The sequence below is a fragment of the Haliotis rubra genome, unplaced genomic scaffold (assembly GCF_003918875.1).
Source record: "Haliotis rubra isolate DU_JTF1 unplaced genomic scaffold, ASM391887v1 Scf479, whole genome shotgun sequence".
Lineage (NCBI taxonomy): Eukaryota > Metazoa > Mollusca > Gastropoda > Lepetellida > Haliotidae > Haliotis > Haliotis rubra.
In genome coordinates this window covers 158,760-184,555 of record NW_025767167.1, presented here as the reverse complement: position 1 = coordinate 184,555, position 25,796 = coordinate 158,760, and the positions used below count along the sequence as shown (strand labels likewise).

General features: G+C 37.6%; 1 protein-coding gene across 1 annotated transcript in view; it reads left to right on the top strand.

The window, feature by feature from the left end:
- LOC124290958 (NUAK family SNF1-like kinase 1) overlaps positions 1–25,796 on the top strand; it is a 78,321-nt gene that overhangs the window by 22,005 nt on the left and 30,520 nt on the right. Inside the window, 1 exon segment of the mRNA XM_046727802.1 lies at positions 9,633–9,753. Within this exon segment, the coding sequence (XP_046583758.1) occupies positions 9,633–9,753 (121 nt within the window).

The following is a 25,796-nucleotide window of genomic DNA, read 5'->3' as shown; positions in this document are numbered from 1 at the left end:
CATCATCATCATCATCATCCTTGCAATATCATAACCACCAGCATCATCACCATCATCATCATCTCTGCAACATTCTTGCATGCTCATCATCATCATCATCATCATCACCACCACCACATCATGGTTGTCCCTGTTATCACCATCATCCATCACACATGAAGTACAATGTAACACCTTGAGTACTATCATGAGCCAATCAGATAATTGCATCCTTATGATGGAGATGAGGCTCCATTCATCTGGCCTGGAAAGAATCCACATGAGAATCTATTACAGCAACCTGACACTACATACAGCTTCTCACCCTGACCACCTGACTGAGAGGCAACAACTTATGCTATCTATACAACATCAAGCCCTCTGTGTGTTAAGCAGTCTCAGCCTTCACATTCATACAGCCATGGCCTGGGGCAAGGATGTTGATATAGGTATCAGCCAGCTTGTGTGTTGGGTTCGGGCAGCCTGGGCTGGGATTGTTCAATAGGGTAAGGGCCACAGTGTTTGGTTAGGACGACCTGGGTTGAGGTGGAATCATAGAGCATATGTCAGATGAAGGAGCTACTTGAAGATGTCCATGGTGGTTTCTGATGCTGATACTGAGTGTGTTGGCACTTATGTTACTGACGCTTGAAGAGATGAACATGATGGTGCCTCTTGAAGACCTTATTCCTGCGTGGGGATTCTTGGTTAAACTATACTTTTAGCAACCTATGCTGAGAATGTACGGCTAGTAACCTATATGTTTGTCACAATGTGACTTAACAGATTGGATGACCAGCTTGGGGGACCTGGTTAATTGTGTATCATAGTACCCGGACACTGTTGATTGTTGCTTATGATTTCAATCACTGAATTATCTGGTCCAGATTTTCTATAGGTCACTGTCATAAAGGTCACTAATCACCTAATCAACATACAAACGAATTTGGTTTTATGATAAATTTGTGGTTAAATAACAGAACATTGTCTTCTATGAAAGTGCAATTTGGAATTATTTTAAATTTAATTTGAATTTACTACCAATAACTTTACCCAACATTTAAAAATATCACAGTTTGAAATAAATTTTATTAATGAGGATGTTGCTATTTTAATTTAAAACTATTTTTTATGCATTATTATATCCTCTGCCAGAAATGAGTTCTGATTGTGCCAAAGATAAAACACTGACAAACGTTTATTATTCCAAATATAATTCCATCACTGTATGCCGATGAATTATGCTCTGTTAAAACTTTGAAATGACAAACAACAGATTTGCAAAATGAGATTCCTCTTCATGCAGCGTGTAAACCCACAGAGTTGTTTTGTCTTCAATGATGTTGATAAAGGTTTCATATGTGTGTTTGCAAAAGGTTGGCAAGGACTGGGAGAGTTCATGGTCAGTCATAGTTCTTTGATCTGCATGGGAGTAGGTCTATCAGGGGTTCATTAGGTAAAGACTCTCTGATCCCCTGATAAGCAAGTACACCACTACACCCCAGGGGGTACGTGTACGATATTTACAAATTACAAGGGTAGAGAATCCCGAGCTGTGGGATTTCAGTGGGTTTCTTTCAGCTCAGCATGATGTGGCCAGATTACTGGACAAAGGTGTTGAAACAGAGGACAAGTCGTGAATGTTTTTATCCCCATGGGGTCTTGTTTTGGAAGTGACCAATAGACTGGACTGTGCGTAATTCACCCCTGGTGTTGTTAAACATTGTGCTTGTCTTTATCAGTTTTAAAGTTGTGGTTCGTTGTGATGTGATTTCTAGTGTGTTGCTGTGGGGGTCTTGTCAGGGAAGCGTTATGTAATAATTTGAAACAAGCATTAACTTAATTTTCTTGAACTTGAGACAGGGCCCAGTGTCTTTTTCTCTGGTTGAGGCGGGTGGTGGGGTAGCCCAGTGGTTAAAGCTGTTGCTTGTCACGCAGAAGACCTGGGTTTGATTCCCCACATAGGTATAATGTGCGGAGCCCATTTCTGGTGTCTCCCGCCGTGATATTGCTGAAATATTGCTAAAAGTGGCGTAAAACTAAACTCACTCACTCTTGAACTTGGGACAGGGATCAGTGTCCTATTCTTTGGTGAAGCGGGTTTATATATGTAGAATGTTGTTCATACTATGAACCACTGGTTCTTCTTTTGAAACTCAGAGCCATGTGTTTAGTTGATTTTAGCCAACTCAGCATTTTCAAATGATATTCATGATCATATAACCTGCCTTTTATTAGAGGTACCTTTAACTGTAAATTTAAAGAAATGGTATGAAATATTTTATCTAGAACACACAAATAATATTATTAACAACACGAACTGTTTATAAAGTTATGGGAATATAAGTCTAGAGGGGAAATATGCTTTTGATCATTTCAGAAACAATAAAACTTTCTGTATAACCCTTTATAAAACCACCCCAAATGTTTCCAAATTAAATTTGTTTTGTGAGATTTCATTAGCCAATTTTCAGATACAGTTACATGGTGATCCTTCAGGCAGAGGCAATGAAGATTATAATCTCAGAATAACCGTAACCCAAGCTGAACGGATTTTCCCATATGGGTGCGGAGATTGGCTGATTGCTCCATTGGGTTATCGTCCCTCACAAAATGTCCCGTCTTACATGCCGCTGTGAAATTCAGCTTGTAGATTATTCCTAACAACTACCTGAAAGCTTTCAAATTTCATCAGTTACATGCGAGAGATTAAGTGCCGATAGTATACTAATTTGGTTGGCATGACCAAGTACCTAACTGAAAGCTGACTTGACATGTGATAGCTATTGTTTATAACAATAATCACTAAGGCAAGTGCAGTACACCTTTGAATTCTTGTACCTGTGTCGTTACACCCAGTTGCCTTTGAAATACAATACTGATTACAGGTATGGTGTTTAGGTGTTAGAAACCGTTTAAAAAATGTGCATAGTTTCTATTGAGTGGTTATCTGGTAGTCATGCTGATGGAATTTTAAGTGGTAGAAATGATTGGCAAAGCAGATGTGCATGCTGAAATAATGCTTAAAAATTTACATGTGTTTTTTTTAATTGTAGGGTAAGCTCAAAGACTTGACTTTGAAAATATATCCATGTGTTCGGGTTTATAACATGTAAGCAGTGTAACAAGGTTATGAGGTGTTTTATAACAAGTAGGCAAAAAAGATGTTAAAAGTCCATCTGGGGGTTCTTGAGCTGAAAGAGACGTGCTAAGGTTCCATCGATATGACCGAGATGAGAACAGGCCAGTGATTGTTCGAGTGATTGTTCGAGTTGATGTTAAAGAATCCTGTTAGACTATCTTAGGGCAGTGTTAGGATAGTGTGGGTGTCATGATCATCTTGGTGCAAAAGTATATTCAGTTGATGTTAAAGTACAAGCCTTGTTATGATCTCAGTGCTAAGACTATCTTCAGTCCATGTTAAGGTATAAGCCTTACAATCATCTTACCACGTACAGATAACATGGCCCATGTGATTGTCATGTGGTACTTAGCTGATTGTCTTAGTCTTTGTGTGGATTATTAGTGATAAGTACTATCTTGAATATTGTTGGCTAAAACAGTTTAAAAGGTCAAGGAGAATGAGCTGGATGTCGTCCTTGTCGCAGAAGAACAAGTGGAGATAACTGTTTATGCATCGGGGCGGTCACAGGGGTAGCCTTATTATCCCCCACCGCAGGTTTAGCGCGAAGCGGGGGATATAGTATTAGGCTCCATCCGTCCGTCTGTATGTACGTACTTACGTCCATATGTACGAAATGGAATATCTTAAGAGCCGTTGACTGGATTCTTTTCATATTTGGTACCAAGGTTCATCACAGTAAAAGAAAGATCCCAGTCAGGTTTGGTGACCTTGACCTTCATTTCAAGGTCACAAGGGGACTATAACGTTTTACCCTTGTCAGCCAGATATCTCAAGAAACGTTGATTTTCTTCATATTCGACATTAAGCTTCATCGAGGGAAAGTGCAGGTCCCAGTCGATTTTGGTGACCTTCACATAATTTTCAAGGTCACGGCGACACTTTAAAGATTTCAGCATGTTAACCTGCGATTGTCAGCGAGATATCTCAAGAACCATTCACTGGACTTTCTTCATATTTGACACCAAGCTTCATCTAGGGAAGGTGCAAGTTCCAGTCGATTTTGGTGACTTTCACATAATTTTAAGGACACGGCGACACTTTGAAGATTTCAGCATGTTAAGGTTGTCAGCGAGATATCTCAAGAACAGTTCACTGGATTTTCTTCATAGACTTTCAAGACTTCCCTTGAATGTTTTTCAATAAGCAATTTCTTTATTACTATTTTTGCATATTTCATACATGAAGACATTCATGTCAAGGTCAAAGTGTGTCCTGAAAATATTTGTGCATTTGAACAACTACAGAGGAAGAGAGGTTGACTGGTCATGTTTTTGTTGACATTTAACTTCATCTTAAATTGCGACCTTCACTTTCATTACTTTTTAAGTTTGATTTGATAATTTGCGGCGGGGGATTATGTCACCTTAGTGACAATGGTTGTTTTAGTGGTTAGAGCGATGGCTCGTCAAGCCAAAGACCCGGGTTTGATTCCCCGCATGGGTACAATGTGTAAAGCCAATTTCTGGTGTCTCCCACCATGATATTGCCGAACATTGCTACAGTTGGTGTTAAACCAATGCATTACACGGCTTTTGCAGGAAGATTTCATCAAGTTTCCATTTTGTAGACCCTCTCTATTTCAAGGTGTTCTGATTAAGCTAACAATCTTTAGAGTTGTTTATACAAAATCTATGCAGGTGATATCAAAGTCTATATGTACATGTACATTCATTTAAACAAGAAAATTGTTCCATAAACGTCCTGGTTTCAGAACAGGGTTAAACATTCTCTTTCACACAGGTAGTTGTTGTAAGTACAGGTACTATAACAGCTTGATGCTCAGCTCAAGACTGGTCAACATTGTAGTTCTGTAAAAATGATTTCAAACTTTCAGGAATACTTCAACTCATGGAAAATATTCACTTTAAAGAAAACCAATGAAATCGCCTGAAACCATTTTGTAATTAGGAATAAACGAGAAAGTATCGTTTCAATATTACATTGACACTAAACTTGTTAATTTCATCAACGAGCTGTCAGTCGTGTTTGTTTATTTGTTTATTGCCCCGAGGTAAACATCCCTCCCACGGACAATACGTCCCCCCTCCAACACCCTCTGTCTGTGTTAGCTTTAAGGGAGAGTAACTTCTTTGTGGCCGAACAAATGACCAGTTCTCCTTCACAAACATTTGTCAAGTGGCGACTTTAATGGCCTATTATGGCTATATATGCCACAAGTTGGTATGTCTTTCAAGCCAGATTGACATACGTTTGATACGTCCTGGGTGTTTAGTCAGCATGTTGGTTTTATGTGCTTCATTTGATCTTAAAGGACCGGGCTAATGGGGAAGGGGTTGCAGTTACTGAGGGGTCACTCTGATTCAGGTACAGTGACTTGTAGCAGCTGATACTCTGATAAATACCAGCTGATACAATAATACCAATTGGATGCTCTGATACATAGATACCAGCTCATACAATGATGCCACTGAATACTTTGATACATTAATACCAGTTGTACAATGATACCCAAATCCCATGCAAGTCTATTGTGGTTAAATCTTTTGCTCATCACACCGAAGACCTGGGTACAATTCCCCACATGGTTGAAATGTATGAAACCCATTTCTGGTGTCCCCCCATTGTGATATTTGCTGGAGTATTGCTAAAAGTGGGGTAAAACTAAACTCACTCACTCATTTTGTGTTCACTTTATGTCTGTATAGTGTAATAGGCTCACATATTTAGAAGACCTTCAGATAGACCTAATAAAACTAAGTTTGTGGTTCTGATTACACTTAATTTCAAATTAACCTGGTAAGAATGCTTTTATCTTTTTCTGTTGCTGTATGATGCACAGTAAAGTCAGTCTGTGGTATATGGTTTCATGTGCCACAGTGTGTTGTCATCAGGCTTTGTGTGTTGTTTACACCACCCTCCTCTGATTGGTCAGATATTTTGAAACATGGATTTTGATTGGTCCCTAGGTGTATACATTCAGGAAAAGGTAATAAACTGTGAAATAAACTGAGAATATACATGGAGAAAGCATCTCACATTCCCCAGCCTTGGATACACCATCACACCCCACAGCAATAAACCCAAGGTTGATGTTTCCTGGAAGATTGCATTTGGATGTGTTAACAGCTTGACCTCATAGTTGTCAGAGAAATCTGTTGTAAAATATTTCACATAAATTTCTATAACATTGGAGGAAATACAGTGTTAAAATCTTCATTTTCTCTTTTTTTTTCATTTATGTACTTTTTATGCTGGTCAAATCGAGACAGGGAGTTGGATATCTTCTGAAGTGTAACAGAACCACTAGGTGTTGCATCATGGGAATGGCTGAAATTATGTCAGTTCCTTGACAGTATCAAGTACTATTTGTGTGACAACATCTTCCAGCAACCAATCATATTTATCCCCAACCTTGGGACTCAGAATATTTGTATTAGAAGTTGACCAGCAGGTTTCCTCTATTGTAAGCTGACTTCTTATCAGAATTAATTTAAATATCTTCCTTAAAATGTTTAATATAATTCTTCCCTATTAAGTGTGAGAGCCTGAGAACTAGGAATAGTATATCTAATCTTTGGTTACATGGTAGGACTATATACTATCTTTACCACACACACTTTTGTCTGTTGTGTTTTTGTGTTACAAGATTTTTCATCTTATTGAATAACATTGTAAGATTTCACAGGAATTTTTTATTAAAGTTATAGGTCATGCTACCAAATTAAATACGAATTAGTCCCAACTCAAGAAAATTGATCTTGTCATTCAAAGCAAATAAAGAGACCTTCGCTATTCAAAGATCTGTGTTGACGACAGGTGAAATACACTGTCGTCAATTGCAAGTATACCTGGTTCTCAGCGATAGGGACCTTGTGATTAATACCATACCTATATATGACATCACCACTTAGACATGAAATCAACAACCTGGTACACATGTACTTGCTACAGTGATAAAGATACAAATGTCTGTTTTCAGTGATGTGTCTCGGTCAAAGTGTCATCAGATTTTTGCCGGCATTGACAAGCAACACCTTCTATTGTATGAAGGGTGGTTTTATAGGATGTTCCTATAGCATCCATGTCATCACATAAATCTTTCACAACTGATCCCAGGAGTTGGAGTATAAAAACTTGATAGTCATTAGAACTAGGTTAATGACAGTTAAATGATCCTGTCTACAAATTCCTTATTTCAGTGTCATATAAGGGTTCATGATATCACTTTGAAAAAGATTGATGTAAGCTTTTTACCACTTTGACAATATGCGTTTGGTTTGCTGTTTGTTCAGAGTCACACAGAGGCCCAGATAAGCTGCGTATCCGGGTAAAATACGCCTAGAAAATTTCCAATTACGCATTGAAAAATAATTGTTGCGTACCAATTACGCATTTAAAATGTTAGATACGCAAAAAATTTAAAACAAATGCGTACGGAATGTATTTATAAAAATCGCTTGCGTAATGAAAGAGACATCGATTGCTATCAAGTTGTACTGTTAGTATAGGACTAGTGTTGTACTGTCAGTATAGGATGAGTGATTTTTTATGAAATCATTTCCATTATATTTAAGTTGGTTTTGATTAGGTATGACATAAGGCAGAACATACCTGCTAAGTAAACTTAATCAGTCACATAATACTTAGGTGAGTAAAATGACTGAAATATGCACATACTTGAAAGCAGTGGGTAACGGAAAATGGAATACCCACTCAACATAAATACCCACTCCAAAAAAATACAGTGGGTACAGTACCCACGTGAGCTAAATCGTATCTGGAGCTCTGGTCACATGACAAAATATTTGAGCTATATAATTGTGGTCTGTAAATAATCCAGTCTGAACCAGACGACCCAGTGATTGACAGCATGAGCATCGATCTAGGCAGGTGTGATAATATGACGTATCAACCAAGTCCACGCTCGGGTGTTAGGGTCCACGACCCTCACGTAGGAACAGAAGGACCCTTTAAATAGTGGTGTTGTACAACAAGCAGCATGGGGCTCAGAACACTCAGATCGTCACAGAATGTTACAATCAAAATTGTATTTCATAAATGTATTTTTTACTTTGAATGAGGTATACCTGAATATTTGTACCCAGAATAAACATATATTACTAAAACATTGATTAAATTATTCTAAAAGCTAGTCATACTTGATTTCTAAATTCTCCATAGACTCAAATAGATTCTCAAATGACCCAAGAAGTAAATATATACTGTGAATACCTAATGTGAATGACATTGTGAATGAATGCACAATGCATCCGAAAAGTATCTTGAGCCTAATAAGACCTGAAAAATAGTCACACTGCTTTATCAGCGATTTTTTAGCATCTATTTACGTAAAAGAACAACTTCTCAACCTTTTTTTCTGTACTTGTCAAAGACACCAAGAGATGTTATGGAGAACCGTAACTTCCTGGCATCGCAGTGCCATGGTATTTAATCAAACTGTGTGAAATAGAAATTCATTTGCTAGAAGGAGATACAAGACATATTTCTGATTGCTGCTGTATACTGGCAGCTCGTAAAACACATCCATGTGCTTAACTCCCCAAGTGGAGTTCATCTCCTATTTAGAATGCCAATATTTCAAATACCTCATCAGCCAGGCTCGCAACAAGGGACATTCATAAGCACCGTCTTTTACGGAAATGCAAACTGAAATGACGACACTGCTCGCTTCTACAGAGCATTCAGGAAGACGAAGCTAAATATGGAATGGGGAAAAAACACGCCTCAACATGTGTAGCACTTTGCCTCAGAATTTTGATTGTGTTTTTTTTTAAGTTTCCGTAAATGACAGGAAGACGCAACTAGGTCTGTGTTTGTATTGTGTCAGTCTAGTTCCCTGGTATTCTCGATGAAGTGGCCATGTTTGTTCTTGTGCAAGAGTAGTTTCCGACAACCTGTGCACATGATATCTGTGAACAAAGGTTTCGCACTGACCTGCGTCATCAGTTTGAATATTTGCACCTTGTGCAGATTCTCAAATGTTTATCACAAAATCTGTTTTGGGAAGAATCTTCAATTTTGAGCTGTGAAATTTGCCAAGGGCACTTGCTATTAATGTGATAATTTTAAAGATAAATTTGGAAATATTGAAATTGGGAATAATTCTTGTCACATGTCTGTGAATCTGAACTGTCAGTATAATTCTGAGTGTGTTTAACCGAGTTTTAGATTGAGTGTCATGGGTATGACATTGTGTTTATTTTATGTGTGCTTGAAGCTTCTTGTTTTTCCAAAATTGTCATTGATTTTAGACAATCATAATTTCATAATGTGCCCAAATTTGGTACACACCAAAACTCAAAATTAACATTTTTTTCTTGGTTAGATGTTAATTTAAGAGCTTGATATATTCCATCAGAGAATCACTGGACTATTACTGGAAAATTGTGAAAACACTCCACTCACTCACTCACTCACTCACTCACTCACTCACTCACTCACTCACTCACTCACTCACTCACTCCATGTTATATACAGGTAGTATTTCCTCATTCATCAATTCTAATTATGTATGTTGATGTTGCAGGTTGCTATCAAGTACATCAAGAAGACGAAGATCCATGACGAGACGGACCTCAACCGTATCCGTCGTGAGATCGGCATCCTGTCCAGTCTCAAGCATCCGCACATCGTCAATATCAGAGGAGGTAAGTCATCACGCACATTTATATCATGTCCTTCCTGTTTCTGTCAATACTTGTACAATTCTGCAAATACTACTGTCATGACAACTACATAGAGGTGATTGACAGCAAGTTCTACTGTCATGACAACTACATACTGGTGATTGACATCAAGTGGTACTGTCACGACAACTACATAGAGGTGATTGACATCGAGTTCTACTGTTCATGACAATACAGTGATAAATGACATCGAGTGGTACTGTCATGACAACTACGAAATGACAACTGGGTAGTGTCATGACCTCAATAAAATGGTTACTGTATACCTGAAGATGAAGAAAACTAACAATTTAATTTTTTTTTATCACTGAAATATTCAGATGGGATGTATGTGAATGAATATTTTACTAACATCAAGGAATCTATAAAAAATAAAATCTGATGCATTTTCAATTAAAATTTAAGAAAATAAAATAACTGAAAGAAATATATTGAATGAGCCAGTGGGAGGTATATGCCCAGTTTAGTTTTAAACAAGTTGATGATATGTACCTATGCCTGCAGAACAGAACTATTGGGAAATAGACTAACTGCCTACTTGTACATGTTTGTATATATTCTCCATATTAAAGTTTTAATATCAGAGCAAGAAAATAATGCTCTCATTATATATGGCTGATGATTAGGAAGTCGGTTTTAATTGGTTTATTCCAAATATTCCAAAATATTTTATCACATCGTTTAGTAATGCCACATAATTAGATGCCTATTAATGCATCAATTTCAAGCATTTCACATATTGCCACAGAATGTTGGGAGTCTGTTACTGAGGTGCACATTAAAACCATTCAGTATTTTTCTCACCTAAAGTCAAATATCAACCAATCACACTTGACATAGACAGACAATACTGAAAACAAAACAGCCCTTGAAAATCCATTTCAGACAGAAACAGGAAATTTGGCTATGTCCGTCCGGATTAGCAATTAAGTTGAAGTTCAATCCAACATAGGGAAAGTGCGAAATTCAACAACAAGCACAGAGAGTGTTACATAATTTGAATCAGGCTGAAAATTGTCATGGCTTCCAGGAAGGAACCTATAAATACAGCCCACCGTCCCACACTAGAGAAGCTGTTCATTTAACCAGTCAATGCAGGGAAATGTTTTAATACTCAGCAGAGCAGACAAATGTTGAGATAATGGAGGGTAGGAATTCCTGGGAGGTGGACACATACCTTGGCTTTAAACGCTCGTACCGAACAGGCGACATTGTTGGCTTTAATGTTTGGAAGTGAGACAAGGAATGGCGGTAGCATAGTTGAACTGTTTCTCGCAGGGATGTTCAAATGGATGCATTTCCTTACGTCATGTTTGCCAGTTCTTGCTAATGCATGACTTTGGTTTTAAGTCTTTGTACCCTGTCTACACATTTTGGTCTTGGACTATTGAGACCCTTAAATACTCCAAGTCCAAGCCATGGTTTTATCTGCAAGTGAGTTCCTTAATGATCGATGACATGAAAGAAAGATATATTTATCAGATACCTTGTTGCACATGCTGCTTGACATGCTTTTGGCTGCAACCCAAAAGAAACAACTTTTCGCATAATATTGTGTGATGTCACTTTTTGAAGCCATCAAAGACAAAAGCGTTTCGTGATCAGGATTTAACCTGGCTTATAAGCAGTGCCTGTTGTAAGAAGCGCTGCATTCTTTCCAAGGGTCGTCAGTACAGTTCAGTGAGTTATCCACGAGGGCAATTTTTACTCTGGAAGATAACGAGAACTGAAAATAACCTCAAGCCAGAATGTTTTCATCTCAGACTTGCAACTGAAGAGTATAGACGTGCAAGTTGCGGTCAATATGAAATGTTGGCTCAACTGAATCGTGTTATATTGAATGCATAAGAAGCTTATTTTCCCATTCCTTGGAAGTTTCAGAAATATCTTGTACAGACTCGTTGTCACATCTAATATGATTCCTTTCAACACAGTGATAACTATTTTGAAAACACCTTTCGATACAGTGGTATCGATATTGAAAACTCTTTTCAAAACATTGATAACTATATTGAAAACTGTTTACAACATTCCAACGAAGATAGAATCAGGTTAAGACTGACTGACTGAGTTTTGGTTTTACGCCGCTTTTAGCAATATTCCAGCAATATCACGGCGGGGGACACCAGAAGGTTAAGACAGTCACCTATTATTATGGGTTCAAATCCCAGTTTACCCAGATTTCTAGGTTTGTATGCACCATAGCCATTCTTGTGGGTCTTATCAAGAGGAGAATCCCTTAGGTCACTTCTCGTTTTCCTTGTACATTTAGCAGAAATGTTGTGATTATGTGTGTTAGGTTGTGTCATACGAAAAATGTTAATGGACTGTATTTTGGCTGTACATCTCAAAATGATTTATGAAAATGTCCAGATCTTTTTACGGTGTTTCCTGCGAGAAAAATAAAAGGCCAATATATTATATTTGTTAGATTGTCATCCCAACTCATCTAACTACCAAACATCTTGATTACATCATCTCATTAAGTTCATACACAAAGAAAGTCTATACATGTTTACTTAATGAGATAAATGGTGGTGAAGATCCGGGTTAGAACTGGTCTTCAGCAACCCATGCTTGTCGTAAGAGGTGACTAAGGAGATGAGGTGGTCAGGCTCGCTGACTTGGTTGACACATGTCATTGTATCCCAATTACGTAGATCGATGCTCATGCTGTTGATCACTGGATCATCTGGTTCAGATTTCATTGTATACAGACCCCTACCATACAGCTGTTATATCGCTGAGTGTGGCTTTAAACAACCAACCAACGGCAATTTAACTATAGTCATAGGCTATGGAATGATGGAAATCGTGCCGTCGTTAACTTCTTTTGAGTTTAATTCAGTATTGCCTGATGTGTTCGGATATATATTTAGTTTTCATTCAGCTAGCTAGTTCTGAATGCGTTACAGAAAGTATGCTATTCTGAAAGGATTTTGAATTACATAAACATATAAAAGTGTGTTTAATGTACATATTGCTAGACGTAATTTAAACATCAGTGAGCACTCGAATGCCTGCAGCCATTGTCACATGTAGGTGCTGGCATGCTAAAAACACATCGACATATATACTTGTTTGAACATTTAAAAGAACTGCATGCGTTTCTTTTTCACAAAGAATGTATATAATAAACTTTACACATGTTGTTTGAGTAAACTTGTTTAACCAGTTTGAAGTTCATGGACATGTCGACACAATATTAGACCTGTGTTGAGGCATACAGATCTGACAATGGCAGCCAGCCCCTACAGACCATAAAAGCTGCAGTTGCACACTATACAAAGAATGAATATGCAGATATTTGTACTGTGAGGGCGAACTGTATAATGGAAACAAAACAATTGATGGTTCTTTTTTTCTTCTTTTTGGCGCTTGAGCATGTTCAGCAAACTGAGTAAGTGTTAGCTGAAATACCTTGCCCAGGATAGAAGATATTCAGTGACAATCATGGTATAAAACATGTCAAAGTTGAAGATACACAGCTGTGAACGTTACGATTGATATATGTTTTTGCGATACATAATAATCGCTATCTTTGGGGATCGTTAGCAATATTTTAATGGAGTATTGTGTTCAGTCCTCAATCCCCCCCCAAATCTCCTCAAATTATACTTTTTTTCCCAGTAGAAAGAACCAGGTGACAGAATTATGCAAGGACATTAAAGCATGTCTCCATCAGCTTGTTATTACATTTCATGTTTCATTTGTATTAAAAGGAAAGACATGGAAGCATTAAAATTGAGATAAGACTAGTTAGTCAAATTGATGCTTTACGAACACTACAGTACATCACTTGCTTGAAAACAGCATCTACAGCGAAATGTGGCATATGTTATAATAAAAAGTTGTAAATCCATAGAACTATTACCGACCCGTGAAGGCCCGGGTTAAAATTGATCTTCAGTAACCCATGCTTGTCGTAAGAGGCGACTAACGGGATCGGGTGGTCAGGCACCTGGGTTGACACATGTCATCAGTTCCCAATTGCGTAGATCGATGTTCATGCTGTTGATGACTGGATTGTCTGGTCCAGACTCGATTATTTACAGACCGCTGCCATGTAGATGGAATATTGCTGAGTGCGGCGTAAAACTAAACTAACTCACTAGAACTATCTTACTTGTGACCTAAACTCTTGAATATATTCTCCTCAACTTAAGATTGGAATATTCTATCATGCTATGGGCAAAAAACGTTACTGTGATCAAAACCTCTCGTTACATATTCTTCTGCTTTAATATTCTTTCATTCAAGGTACTGAGCGAACATGACTGACTTCCTTGAGAAGTTGTCCTACCAGTAGTATTCAATATTTCAACTTCAGCTTTCTTTTCCTGAGAAGTTGTCCTACCAGTAGTATTCAGTATCACCACTTTCATGTTTGTTTTCCTTGAGGTGTCCTACCAGCAGTATTCAATATTACCACTTGCAGCTTTGTTTAAAGTAAAAATAAGCATTAGTGCACATTTCCATAGTGTTATTTTCTGTCCACTATACAAACGTATCTCATGATTTTCCTGAGAAATTTGCTGTGACTTCTGCCAGATGCTTGTTTGTTTGTTTCTAGGATTATAATCCATCAAAACCGTAACCATTCTGCCACAATGTCTGTTGAACAAACCTCCCGGGCGATGTTCGTACAGAAACCAACCCACGAAATCTATAAGATATATGCCCAATTTATAATTTGTCCATTTATGAAAACTCTGGGCCTTCAAACTAAATCTCCCTGTCAGCTATGAAGTATAGTAAATGTTGTACAGAAAGCTGATCAGCTCAGCTTCAGGACAGGCTCAGGAAGGTGGATTTTGCGTTTAAAATATAGCTACTGAGTGATCAATGTATGAAAAGATATGCTATGCCAAGCAACTACCGACCCGTGATGGTCCGGGTTAGAATATTGATCTTCAGTAACCCATGCTTGTCGTAAGAGGCGACTAACGGGATCGGGTGGTCAGGCTTGCTGACTTGGTTGACACATGTCATCGGTTCCCAATTGCGCAGATCGATGCTCATGCTGTGGATCACTGAATTGTCTGGTCCAGACTCGATTATTTACAGACTGCCGCCATATAGCTGGAATATTGCTGAGTGTGGTGTAAAACTATACTCACTCACTCACTCACTCACCTAGCAACTACCCTGACATTCAGACCCTGAAACAAATACATCCAAAACATCCTGTGCAAGTCTATTATTTAGCAAGTCTAAGTTTCTACAGTTTGAGGAAATGAATTAAGTCTCTGGGCACCTTTTTATTACATTTTATTAAAATAGTTTAAGAAATGTGAAGTGTAAATATGTAAAATATTTAGTGTATTTAGCAACACGAGGTAGATAATAGACTTGATGTTTATAGTTCAAACTTTGCCAGACCAGTGTCTTGTTTATGATCAAGCCTATATTAATTTTCTGAATGTTCGATAAAATTTGTAAAAAAGAGACAAGTTTTGATGTAATTATTTTTTATATGTTGAATATTTGGTTATATTTGTATACATGTTTGTTTTGAGCATTGTTTTGTAGAAAATAAACAAACTAAGCATAAGTATGATCACCGTTACATTGATCAGAACATGAATATGCTAAAAAGGAGTTTCTAGAAAGCTACAACAATTATGATGAATCAGTTTTTTCCGATGGTTTTTTTTTTATATTTGGGTCATTTTCAATTATATTTGGGTCATTTTCAATTATGTTTTGGTCATTTTCAATTATATTTGGGTCATTTTCAATTATGTTTGGGGATGTACTATGACTTATCTAAAATGTCAGTGAACATTGACATCTGGATTGTATTTTGAAAATGCTGTCATGTGACTGAGTTTATCAGCAAGAGTACAATTCTCAGAAATCAGTTCGTCTTCATGTGAGCATGTAAGTCACATAAATCCATATCTTTTAAAAACAAAATCATGAGAGCAATGAAATAAACATATTGTTTAATCTAGGCAAATTCTTTCCTCATAGATCTCCATCAAGTATGTCATGTTGGTCAGATAACATACCTATTGAAATTTATGGCTATATTCCATTTGTGTTGTATCTCTCATATCTACTAGTCAATAACTGTCACAGGTGATATTAACGAGCCAGAGGAACCCCACTAACCTTATGGCTGACCTCAGCTAATTTGGTTAATCACCCGTTTGAGTGACTTCATACCTGAGGTCTTGCTGCAAGAGGTGACCCCCATGTTGCCTTGATGTCAACAGCCCTGTGTGTTACTGTCTGGTGAACCAGGATTCCAGGAGCCAGGAAATTAATTGTTAAGCCTGGCTAGCTGGAAATGAGCCGGAATTGCTTGTAGCATGATGTTTCATATTGCTGACATGCCAAAACCTTCTGTGTTGGGTTTAGTTCAGAATGCATCTGAAGTATGAAGGATTTCGTTTGTTTTGCCTTAAGCTGACCCTGACCCAATAAACATTTGCTGCATTTTTGGGGACCTAATGAGGAAACTGATGGACTGAGTGAGTGAGTGAGTGTGGTTCATTGTGTTTTGAATAGTGTTTCAGTTGAGTCATTACATCAGTGAGTGAGGGAATGTAGTTTTTTGCTGCTTATAGCAATATTCAATAAATATCATGGGAATCCAGAAGTGAAAAACAGAACTGGGTTTGTGGCTTGACAAGCGACCGACAGACGATTTTGGTTCCCATCAACCACAGACGGTTGTGATATTGCTGGAGTATTCTGAGTCTCAACATTCATTCACTATCTGAATGTGGAAACCTCTGAACCGGTCTAGGACTAGTGCCTAGGGAGGGGAGAGGGGAATAGATGGAGAGGGGCGGAGGTGGGGAATGGGTAGTTGGCAGGGGTAGTAGGTCTTGGGGTAATAGGACTTAATAATAATAATAATGTGTCCTTTTATATAGCGCCAAACTCCACTCTAGGTATGCTCATATTGCTAACAATCAAGGCACAGCACATTATTACCCCGGATAACCCAAGCTGCCTGTTAGGCGCTAGAAGGTTATAGTCATATGACTTTTTCCACCGGGTACCCATTTTCCTGCTGGATGAACAGAGACAATTTTGAACAAACTCACTTGCCTAAGGTGAGACCACATGTGTCACATGTGCTTCGTTGTGGGGCAGGACTCAAGTCCTAGAAACTCTCAGGAATCAAGCTGCGAAACATGGTCACCCATCCAAGGACTCTCCGAGCTCGACGCTGCTCAACTTCACCAATTTGTGACCTGAGCTTTGAGCACAGGACCACGTAATAGGCCTGATATCTTCTGAACCATGAGAAAAATATCTCTGTTGTGTGATTTTATTATTAGTTTTAACTCTTGTTTTTCTTTTGTCTGATTGCTGTATCTATAGTCCTATTTCTCGTTAGGTCATCTTCACCTTCATCCGGTGTTTGTTCCGATATACAACATCCCGCAGTCCTCTAGCTGTTCCTGAGACTGCTTTCATTACAACCAATAACAATGTTACTTCCTTGAATGTACAACTAATCACACCCTGGTAGATCAACAAAATGTTTGTACGTCAAACAAAATTAGGTGAATGGATTGCCGCGTAACAAAACCACCTTTGAGTTTGTCAGGAATTAGCAGTGACGTTTCTTACCCAATTACACGAGGGGCCACACTACTTCACCACACCCAACATCTCAAAATGGATGTGGTTAGCTCAGAATTAACTTCAGTTTGTTTTGTGTAAATTTAGCTGTTTGATCGGAAGATTCTGTAGAGTCCAAGAAAGGCTTTATTTTCCGTAAGACGTCAAGACTGTAGGCATTATTTGCGGAACGGTACTAGAGCTAGGGCAGGGGACGTGGAACTTGGGCTAATCCCTAAAGAAAAACAAAGGTTTTACATTTGATCATTCAAAGCGGTGAATCGGGGCTCGTTTATATATCAAGGTGTGACCTGTTTGTATGTTACCGCTCGGCCACTGAAAAATGACGCTCACGCCGACTGTTTCTTTGGGCCGAAACTGCATCATGTTGTATCAATTCCAACCATCCGCAGCACAACATTTCCAGGATTTATATAAATATTTGTGAGAGTTTATTAGATTTGCCTGTCCAGTTTTTGGCAAAGATTGTGATGGTTATTAAATATGTCTGCAAATGTTGACTTTGAAAGTCTTTTGTTGTAGGTTTTGTGATGGATTTTGTTCAGATTTTTGGATTAGCTCTTATAAACAAAGAATTCTGGTGGTGTTCTTAGGATAGCGTTAGAATTCCAGAAGACCAGTGATGATGGAACTGTCTCCTGCGTATTGATATACGGATCATGTTTCTGACGTTTGTCGTGTGATGATGCGTCTTTCGTGTTTGTTTCGGCATTATCATTTCTTGACCCTATGATTTTTATCGTGTCAAAGCTGACACATGTGGTATTGGAGGATTTGTTGTGTTGGTTGAAGGTATTAATTAATTCTTTCATCCATCATACAGACATACACTTCTGTTTGAAACAGTTCAACACTGAAATTCCATACTTCTATATGTTGTAGACATGTATTAAACTATATTTGATCATATTGAAAGGAATTATTAAGTTTGGGTATAACCAAATTTTGTTGTTTTGCCTGAGCATCATAAAAAGAAAATATTCAGTTTTGAAAATGTGGTGAGTTCTTTTACAGAAAGAGATGAACTTGATCAGACATTTTGCCAAGGATATTTTTTGAATGAATCAGTCTGTCTGCTGCTTTTTAGATTTAATACCAGTATTTAAAGGGTTGGGGTCGTGGAGTGGTGGTTGTGGGTGTGAAATAGCTGAGTGGTCAAAGCGTTCACTCATCACAACTAAGGCCCATGTTCAATTCCCAGCCTTGGTATAATGTGTAAAGCCCCTTGTCTCTCGCTGAGATATTGATGGAGAATACCTACTTCAGACACATAAGCTCTCTGCAATTAAATCTGTTCGTCAAAAAGTCCTGCACTGAAAATGTTCTCCACATGAACTCCCCACATTCTCAGATTGATCTATTCAAGAACTCTTTTGCTATTTGTGTTTCTAGTTATTTTTTAAAATGTTCGGAAAAAGACCTTTTCAAAAGCTTTTCTATTTATTTTCGAGGTACTTTTTCTTTCAGAAGCAAAAAATATTTCTTTGACAAAATGGCTGTAATGAATCATTGGACATAGTGCGTAATGAGCCAACTGTCGATGTTTGTAGAGGCATTGACGACGGGGGTGATGTGTTGTCTCCCGGATTAGTTTGTTTTTATCAGCTCTTGACTAAGTGACCCAAACAGTTCTACCTGTGCAGAGACGACCTGCCTGGGAACATCATTGACTTCTGCAGACAGGGTTTTTTACACACTGTGGTAAAAACTTGTACCGACCTGTAAGGTTGAACTTTGTTTTGAAAATGTCACGACACAACATGAAAATGGGCACCATCCGTCATACATTATGTTGATAGAGACTATGCTGCATGATGGGAAATCGAATCCTGATGACTGGATTGGTCGAGATGATGTAATTAGTGTTTATTTCTTTGTTTGTTTAACTCTACAGCTGTTTGACAATGGTCTGTAAATGATCTAGTCTGCGCTACAATGCAGTGATTAATATCATGAGCATTGATCTACACAAGTGGGATACATGGTGATGCATCAACCAAGGCAACAAGCCTGACCTAACGATCTTGTCAGTCGCCTCTTGCGATAAACATACAGCCTTTTATGGCAAGCATTAGATGTTAAAGACAAATTCTAAGCCAGATCTGCACTGATACTGTAATAAGATTCACTTATAGAATAATCGGTAACATAGATAGCTATTGATAAAATATGATTTGAACATGCAAACAGGTTCTGAATAGATGACTGTTTTAGCTTTAGGATTTCAGCTCTCAGTGGGACATTTCTGTACAGATAACTTCTCTGAGAGGCATTTAGAAGTTGGGGCATTAAGGAAGGATAACAATATATGGATGAACGTTATATGTTTGGACCTTTACTCAGCATGTAATGAATAATTTTCTAGGACGTACTTGCATGGTTAAGAATTATGTACACAATCATGCAACAAGAATTAAAATATATTTAAAAAGGTTTTAATTTGAACCATGGTCTCATCTGATTAGAACAGTATATTTTTTAATATTCTTTTAATCATGACAGATCTGTGAGTCAGTGGTCTCCATAATGGATGAATTGACGTCAGACATGTTGTAGTCAGAGGATGAAATGTGTTCATTGTTGAAATTGATTGCTTCTGTGATTGACAACAAACTCTGAAAAAGGAATTAAATGAATTCTTAAGTGGATTTTGTTTTTAAACTTGAGTAATATCCATGTTTAGGGCTTCTACTGTTTTGCTGAAGATTTTTAATATGATATTGTAATTTCTAAGTATTTGATATTAAAATTATAAAGGTTTGATAGATGAATTCTGAATATAAGCTAACAAGTATGTTTATGATCTTGAATAAGAATACTTATCATCCATGTTAGGGGCTGTTATGACACACGAGGCCAGGATATGTATTTCCAATTTCATAGTGTTGAATTGACAGATTGTTTTAGAGAGCGGAGTCAGTTAAGCATTATTTGTGTTATATGTAGAACACAGAACTTTGTCAGCTGTGTAAATATACGGGTGTCCTCACTCACCAAACTACCTACAAGCACCTGATAACCAATGAATTGTGAGTCAGCTGCCATGGTTACGATAATAGCATAAAACAATATCATTCCATGGCTTTTTAACATCATAATGCCAGGAAATCTGTCATTATTGGTTTTAGGTCAATTTCATTTGAACAAATACTTTAAAAATGTTTGAATTAACATACATTCAGCAAAAGGTGTTTATTAAAGTGTCATTAGACAGCATATATTTTAAATGTATTCTAAATGGAAAAATGGGTAATAATTGTGTAATTGTTATTTTCACATTTTTTTCTGAAAGCATTCAAGTCTATTAAGATTCATATTGATATTGTTCATCACATTAATATTCCTAGGCCAGAGAAGGTGTCAGCGTGCGTTTTCACAGTAATATTTTGAATAAAGAGATTGTCAGGCCAGTTACATTCATTATTAATGATTCCGTTCACACAGTACGTTAACTTAAGGATTATCTCCGAGCACACACAACAGAGGTCGAGACAAAATGGCCAGCCACGGAGCTGTTCCATTAACCAACTCAATATTGCATGTCGAATGAAGACCCGTCAATCAATGTTCAAGCTATTGATTTCAACATTCCTAGCATATCTGTATGATTGTCAGTTGCGAAGGCGGAACCTGTACTCACCAGCTGTCCAAGACCCATAGTTACCTGTGTGGGCTGATTTACTGGTGGTATAACAGCTTAATGCACCAGGTGAAATTAACGTGATATCAGCAACATTGAAACTGAGTAATGCACATTAAGATTTTCTGCCTACCTTGATAAGCAGTACAAATGATACCTGGTTGGAAGTAAATATTGCATATAAGGACAAAGAAGTAAATATTACAGTTGTTATGAAGTGATTATTGGCGACATGAATAACCATGAATCATGTCTACTGACTGGCAGAAATTCAGGATGTTTGTTAGATAAGACAGGGGACTGATGTGAAATCAATATCCATATATTTGTGTTAGTGTATGTCAGCAAATAACAGTCACAATGAAAAAATCATGAATTTTACAAACAAGCTATTATGAATATAAAAATGGAATTTGGCAACAAAAATAATATATAAAATGAAAAATGAATTTAACAACAATAAGATATAAATAAAATCTTTAACAAAAATAACATATTCAATTAAAAAAGTTTTTAACAACAATAATATATAAAATGAAAGAAATATATTTAGCAACAAAAATATATAAAATGAAAAAAAATACAATTTGAAAAATCATAGATTAAAACAAAAGGTAACCAGGTACCCATAATAAGGAAATTTATGCATATTCTTAAAAAAACGTATAACAATATCAAAGAAATCCTTACTTAATGAGGCAGACCATGGAATAAATTATAGATTCAAGATTTGAAATTTTAGCAGTGATACCCATCAAAGGACAATGAGTCAGTGAGGGTTTGTCAGGAAAAGTCCCACATGGGCATGACATAATCTATAATGTCACCACCTAAGGAGTTAACGCTTTGTGAAGAAGGATTGGCATTGCAGAGTTTCTGCAAGTGGTTCCAGCCACACAGAAACGGATGCCCACTAGTCTATCCCCTGTATGAGCAATACATTAGCCTGCTGACTAACTAGGTGGTGTTATGGAATATATAATGCGAGGGATGGACGTGATGTTATTTCTGGTGATTCAGTGATTAATGGAAATATGCTCTTTGTTAGATGAAAGCTTGAAGCCTAAGCCTGATATTCTTGTTGAGTTAAGGATGATGGAAGTAGCCTAGTGGTTAAAGTGTTCGCTTGTCATGACGAAGGCCTGGGTTCGGTTCCACTAAAGAGGATCAATGTGTGAAGCCTGTTTCTAGTGTTCCCTGCCATGATATTCTTGAATATTGCTAAAGGATGTGTAAAACCAAACTCACTTTCTCTTCATGTCTGGATTGACTTGATTCACAAATTATTGAATGAGGGCTGAACAAGCTGTTTCCAAAGTCACCACGCTGACCACCAAATCTAATACCAGTACCAATTTACCAGTACCTGTACCATCTGTGTCTAACATGAAAGCAAATCAAAGGTAAAAAAAAAACACTTCATACAAAGTTCATGTTTGTAAATGTTCAAGATTTTAAAGGGTCGAAAATGAGCCCATCAACAACTCAGGAATCATGGAACACCTCTATGAAAATTGTTCAAATGACCTTGACACAGTTAATCAAAACGATTTTTTTCTGCAAAATATTTATCATACCTGTATTTCATATAATGAACCACAAATCAGGGCAAACATGCATGCTCTGAATTCTATGAGCACATGCGGTTCTCTTTGTTTTCACATTGCACAGTCGACCACACCTCACTCAGGCGTTTTGACGTTAATTTTCCTGGTTCTGAATATTGAACCATGTTGTAAAAAAAGTATCAATGAAGAGTTTACAGCTGTTTTGTTTTCTAAACACTTTTTCTCATTATATGTCAGTCTTAATAAATTTCTTCAAATTTGTGGAACCTGATTTAGTGTATATTTCATATCCTTAAGAAAAAGGTAGATGTTTGATATAGCATTATTCTCATTCCTTACCTCTCCTAGCTCAAACAATGAAAGTCAGGCCAGGCCTATTTGGTAGGCAATTATTAAACAGGATTTCATAAATACTCGGCAAATACGTAAACCACCTAAATTTGGCCGTGTCAACAGTGTGTGTATTTCATGTTATAATTGTTAAGGCGGTTGTGAGACAAGCAGTGTTTCTCTGTTAGACATTCCTTGTAATAACAGCTCGCGAGGGGTTGAACCATACACATCATAAACAAATGTTTGTTTACGGCCATGCGGTGTTCAACATGACGTACCGGTGAACGCCTTCTTTGATCAAAGTGCTTCAGCTTGCTGTGCTGTTTGGTTCTCTTGCCAAGGAAAAGAGGAATGTTGATATACTGTGAAATGCACTGTGCAGGATTAAGATTTTGAATTAATTAACGTCAATGTAATAAAAACCAATTGGTTAAATGATTTGATGCCATGTTTTCAATGATAATGCCAGTTTTAGATGCTGGATAAAGAACTATTTCTATACTAATATTAGTAAGTTGAGGAGTGAGTGAGTTTAGTTTTACGCCACTTTTAGCAATATTCCAGTAGTATCATGGCAGGGGACACCAGAAATGGGCTTCACACATTGTACCCATGTGGGGAATCAAACCCGGGTTGAGACCAGCGAACGCTTTAACCACCGGGCTATGCCCACAGCCCATTAAGTTAAGGACTACTTGATTCTTTAATAATAACAGTAGTTAATCTGCCATGCTATTACAGATTAAATAAAGTAAATTTTAGGAGGTGTTCCTCAACTCTTTTGAGCGGTATATCTGTTTCTTTTTCTATACTACAAGCCTACCCTAACTTGCACCTGCTTCTTGTGCTCATCAAGAACAAGATTCTAATCATTATCCAGTTGGAGCAAGTTGCAGACGTTACTATGGAAAGAAAAATGGTAGGGTGGTTGATCAGATTTAACCAAAACTTTATCATGATTTAAAATGGAAATGGATTTGGTTAATCATTGCTATTGAAAACTAGAGAAGGATCATGTTGGAGTAGTATGTCTTTTAAATGAATGATTGACTTTTTTTAAATAGAACACATTGTCACTTGAAAAGGCTATTTCCAGTCTGCATTCATCGTGAAAGGGATAATTTTTTCTAGTGATTTCGAGAACCTTCATTTGTATGTTATGTGTACTACAAAAAACTATTAGCACTTGCTGTCTATGACATATTGACTTGTCATTTGAAAGGATTTGGTGTTGTTAACTTATTGTCAACGGTATATGACAGCTTGTTCTGTCTATAGTCATGACTGATATTTATATTGAACACAGGTTAAACAGTTCTCCTTGAGAGATTCATGACATCTTAATCACCTTGTATTTACTTCCTGAATCGAGTGTTCTTAATTTATTTTGAGTATATGCATTGACTAACGAGTTGTCTCAAGATTCCATATCACGATAAAGTGCAGTTGCATGTCAATATCATTTTGTTTAGACATGCACACCAGGGTGTCGTCAATGACGGCGGGTCAGGGCGTTCATTTTGACACACATTCCTGGGTACATTACACTGAGGTCGTATATTCACTGAATGCCTCGCTTACAGCATGACTGCATTTCCATTGGCTTGTTAAAACAGGTGTTCAGTCGCCATTGTTACACTAATACACATAGAATATTTCATTAAAAAAGTTTAAACTTGACTTGTTTGCAAGAGACGTCGGCATGTTATTTAAAATGGATTATGATAGTTGGAACAGCTGAAAACTAAACAGACCCAGTGGTGTTATGTTGGTTTTGATCATCCATTGTTATATATCTTTAGGGGAATTCTGACTGTGACGTCACCCGGGGATGTAATATAAATGAGGTTCACAAACTTTCTTCTTCACCTCCCGTGTGCAAAATACACTTTATGTCGGAAAGCATGTGTTAAATCTCGAAAATCATCATCATTATTTCTCCATATTGGGGGCGGTGGGGTAGCCTAATGGTTAAAGCATTTACTGGTCACGCCAAAGAACCGGGTTCGATACCCCATGTGGATACAATGTGTGAAGCCCATTTCTGGTATCCCCGACGTCAACTTGCTGGTGCTGAAAGCGGCGTAAAACTTTACCACTCACTTTGCATATTAACCTAGTTTCATTACACAGATACATACTGTCATCCAATGTACTTATGTTAAGGGATACTAGTATGTAGGATAATGTTACTATTGTTTGTAAAATAATTATGGTCATGGCATGACGTCATGCTCAATTGTTGTCATGTTTAACGTGAGTTCAGCAAGGCAATGGTAGACTTAAAAAGCACCCTAATTGCAATGAACAGAAATGAGAGCTTTTTGAATTTCCGTGCATCTCTGATGCACATGTTTAGTACGGGAGTGTGACAGTGCACTTGTTAATCTGTTTGATGAGACGTTCACGCTCATGTCTCTAGTGAGCATCCTCGTCCTGTAACTCATGGCTGACTCACGGTAGAGGTAATTACATTGGCCAGAGGTGACAGGAAGTTGGTCAGGGTGAAACTAGATTCAGCTATCTAATCAAGATACGTCCATCCTGTGGAAAAACATAAATGGCTAAACGACTGTTAAATCTTCGTGCTGGGAAGAGGGGTAATTGAGAAGGGTGGACTATTTGGCTCACGATCAGACACTAAGGTGTGGTTTGGGAAAGATGAACGATGAAAGTGATTTAATATTCTTGTTTGTGGCTCTACCATTCTGCTTTTGCAGAGACGTGTCATGTTGTATAATGTGTTGACATAGCAGATGGGGCAGCTTCGTATGCCTGTGACAATAGTGATGACGCAGCTTCGGACGACCGTGATAGGCACCAACTTGAACAAACATCTGGGTCTCAGCTAGGCTGAA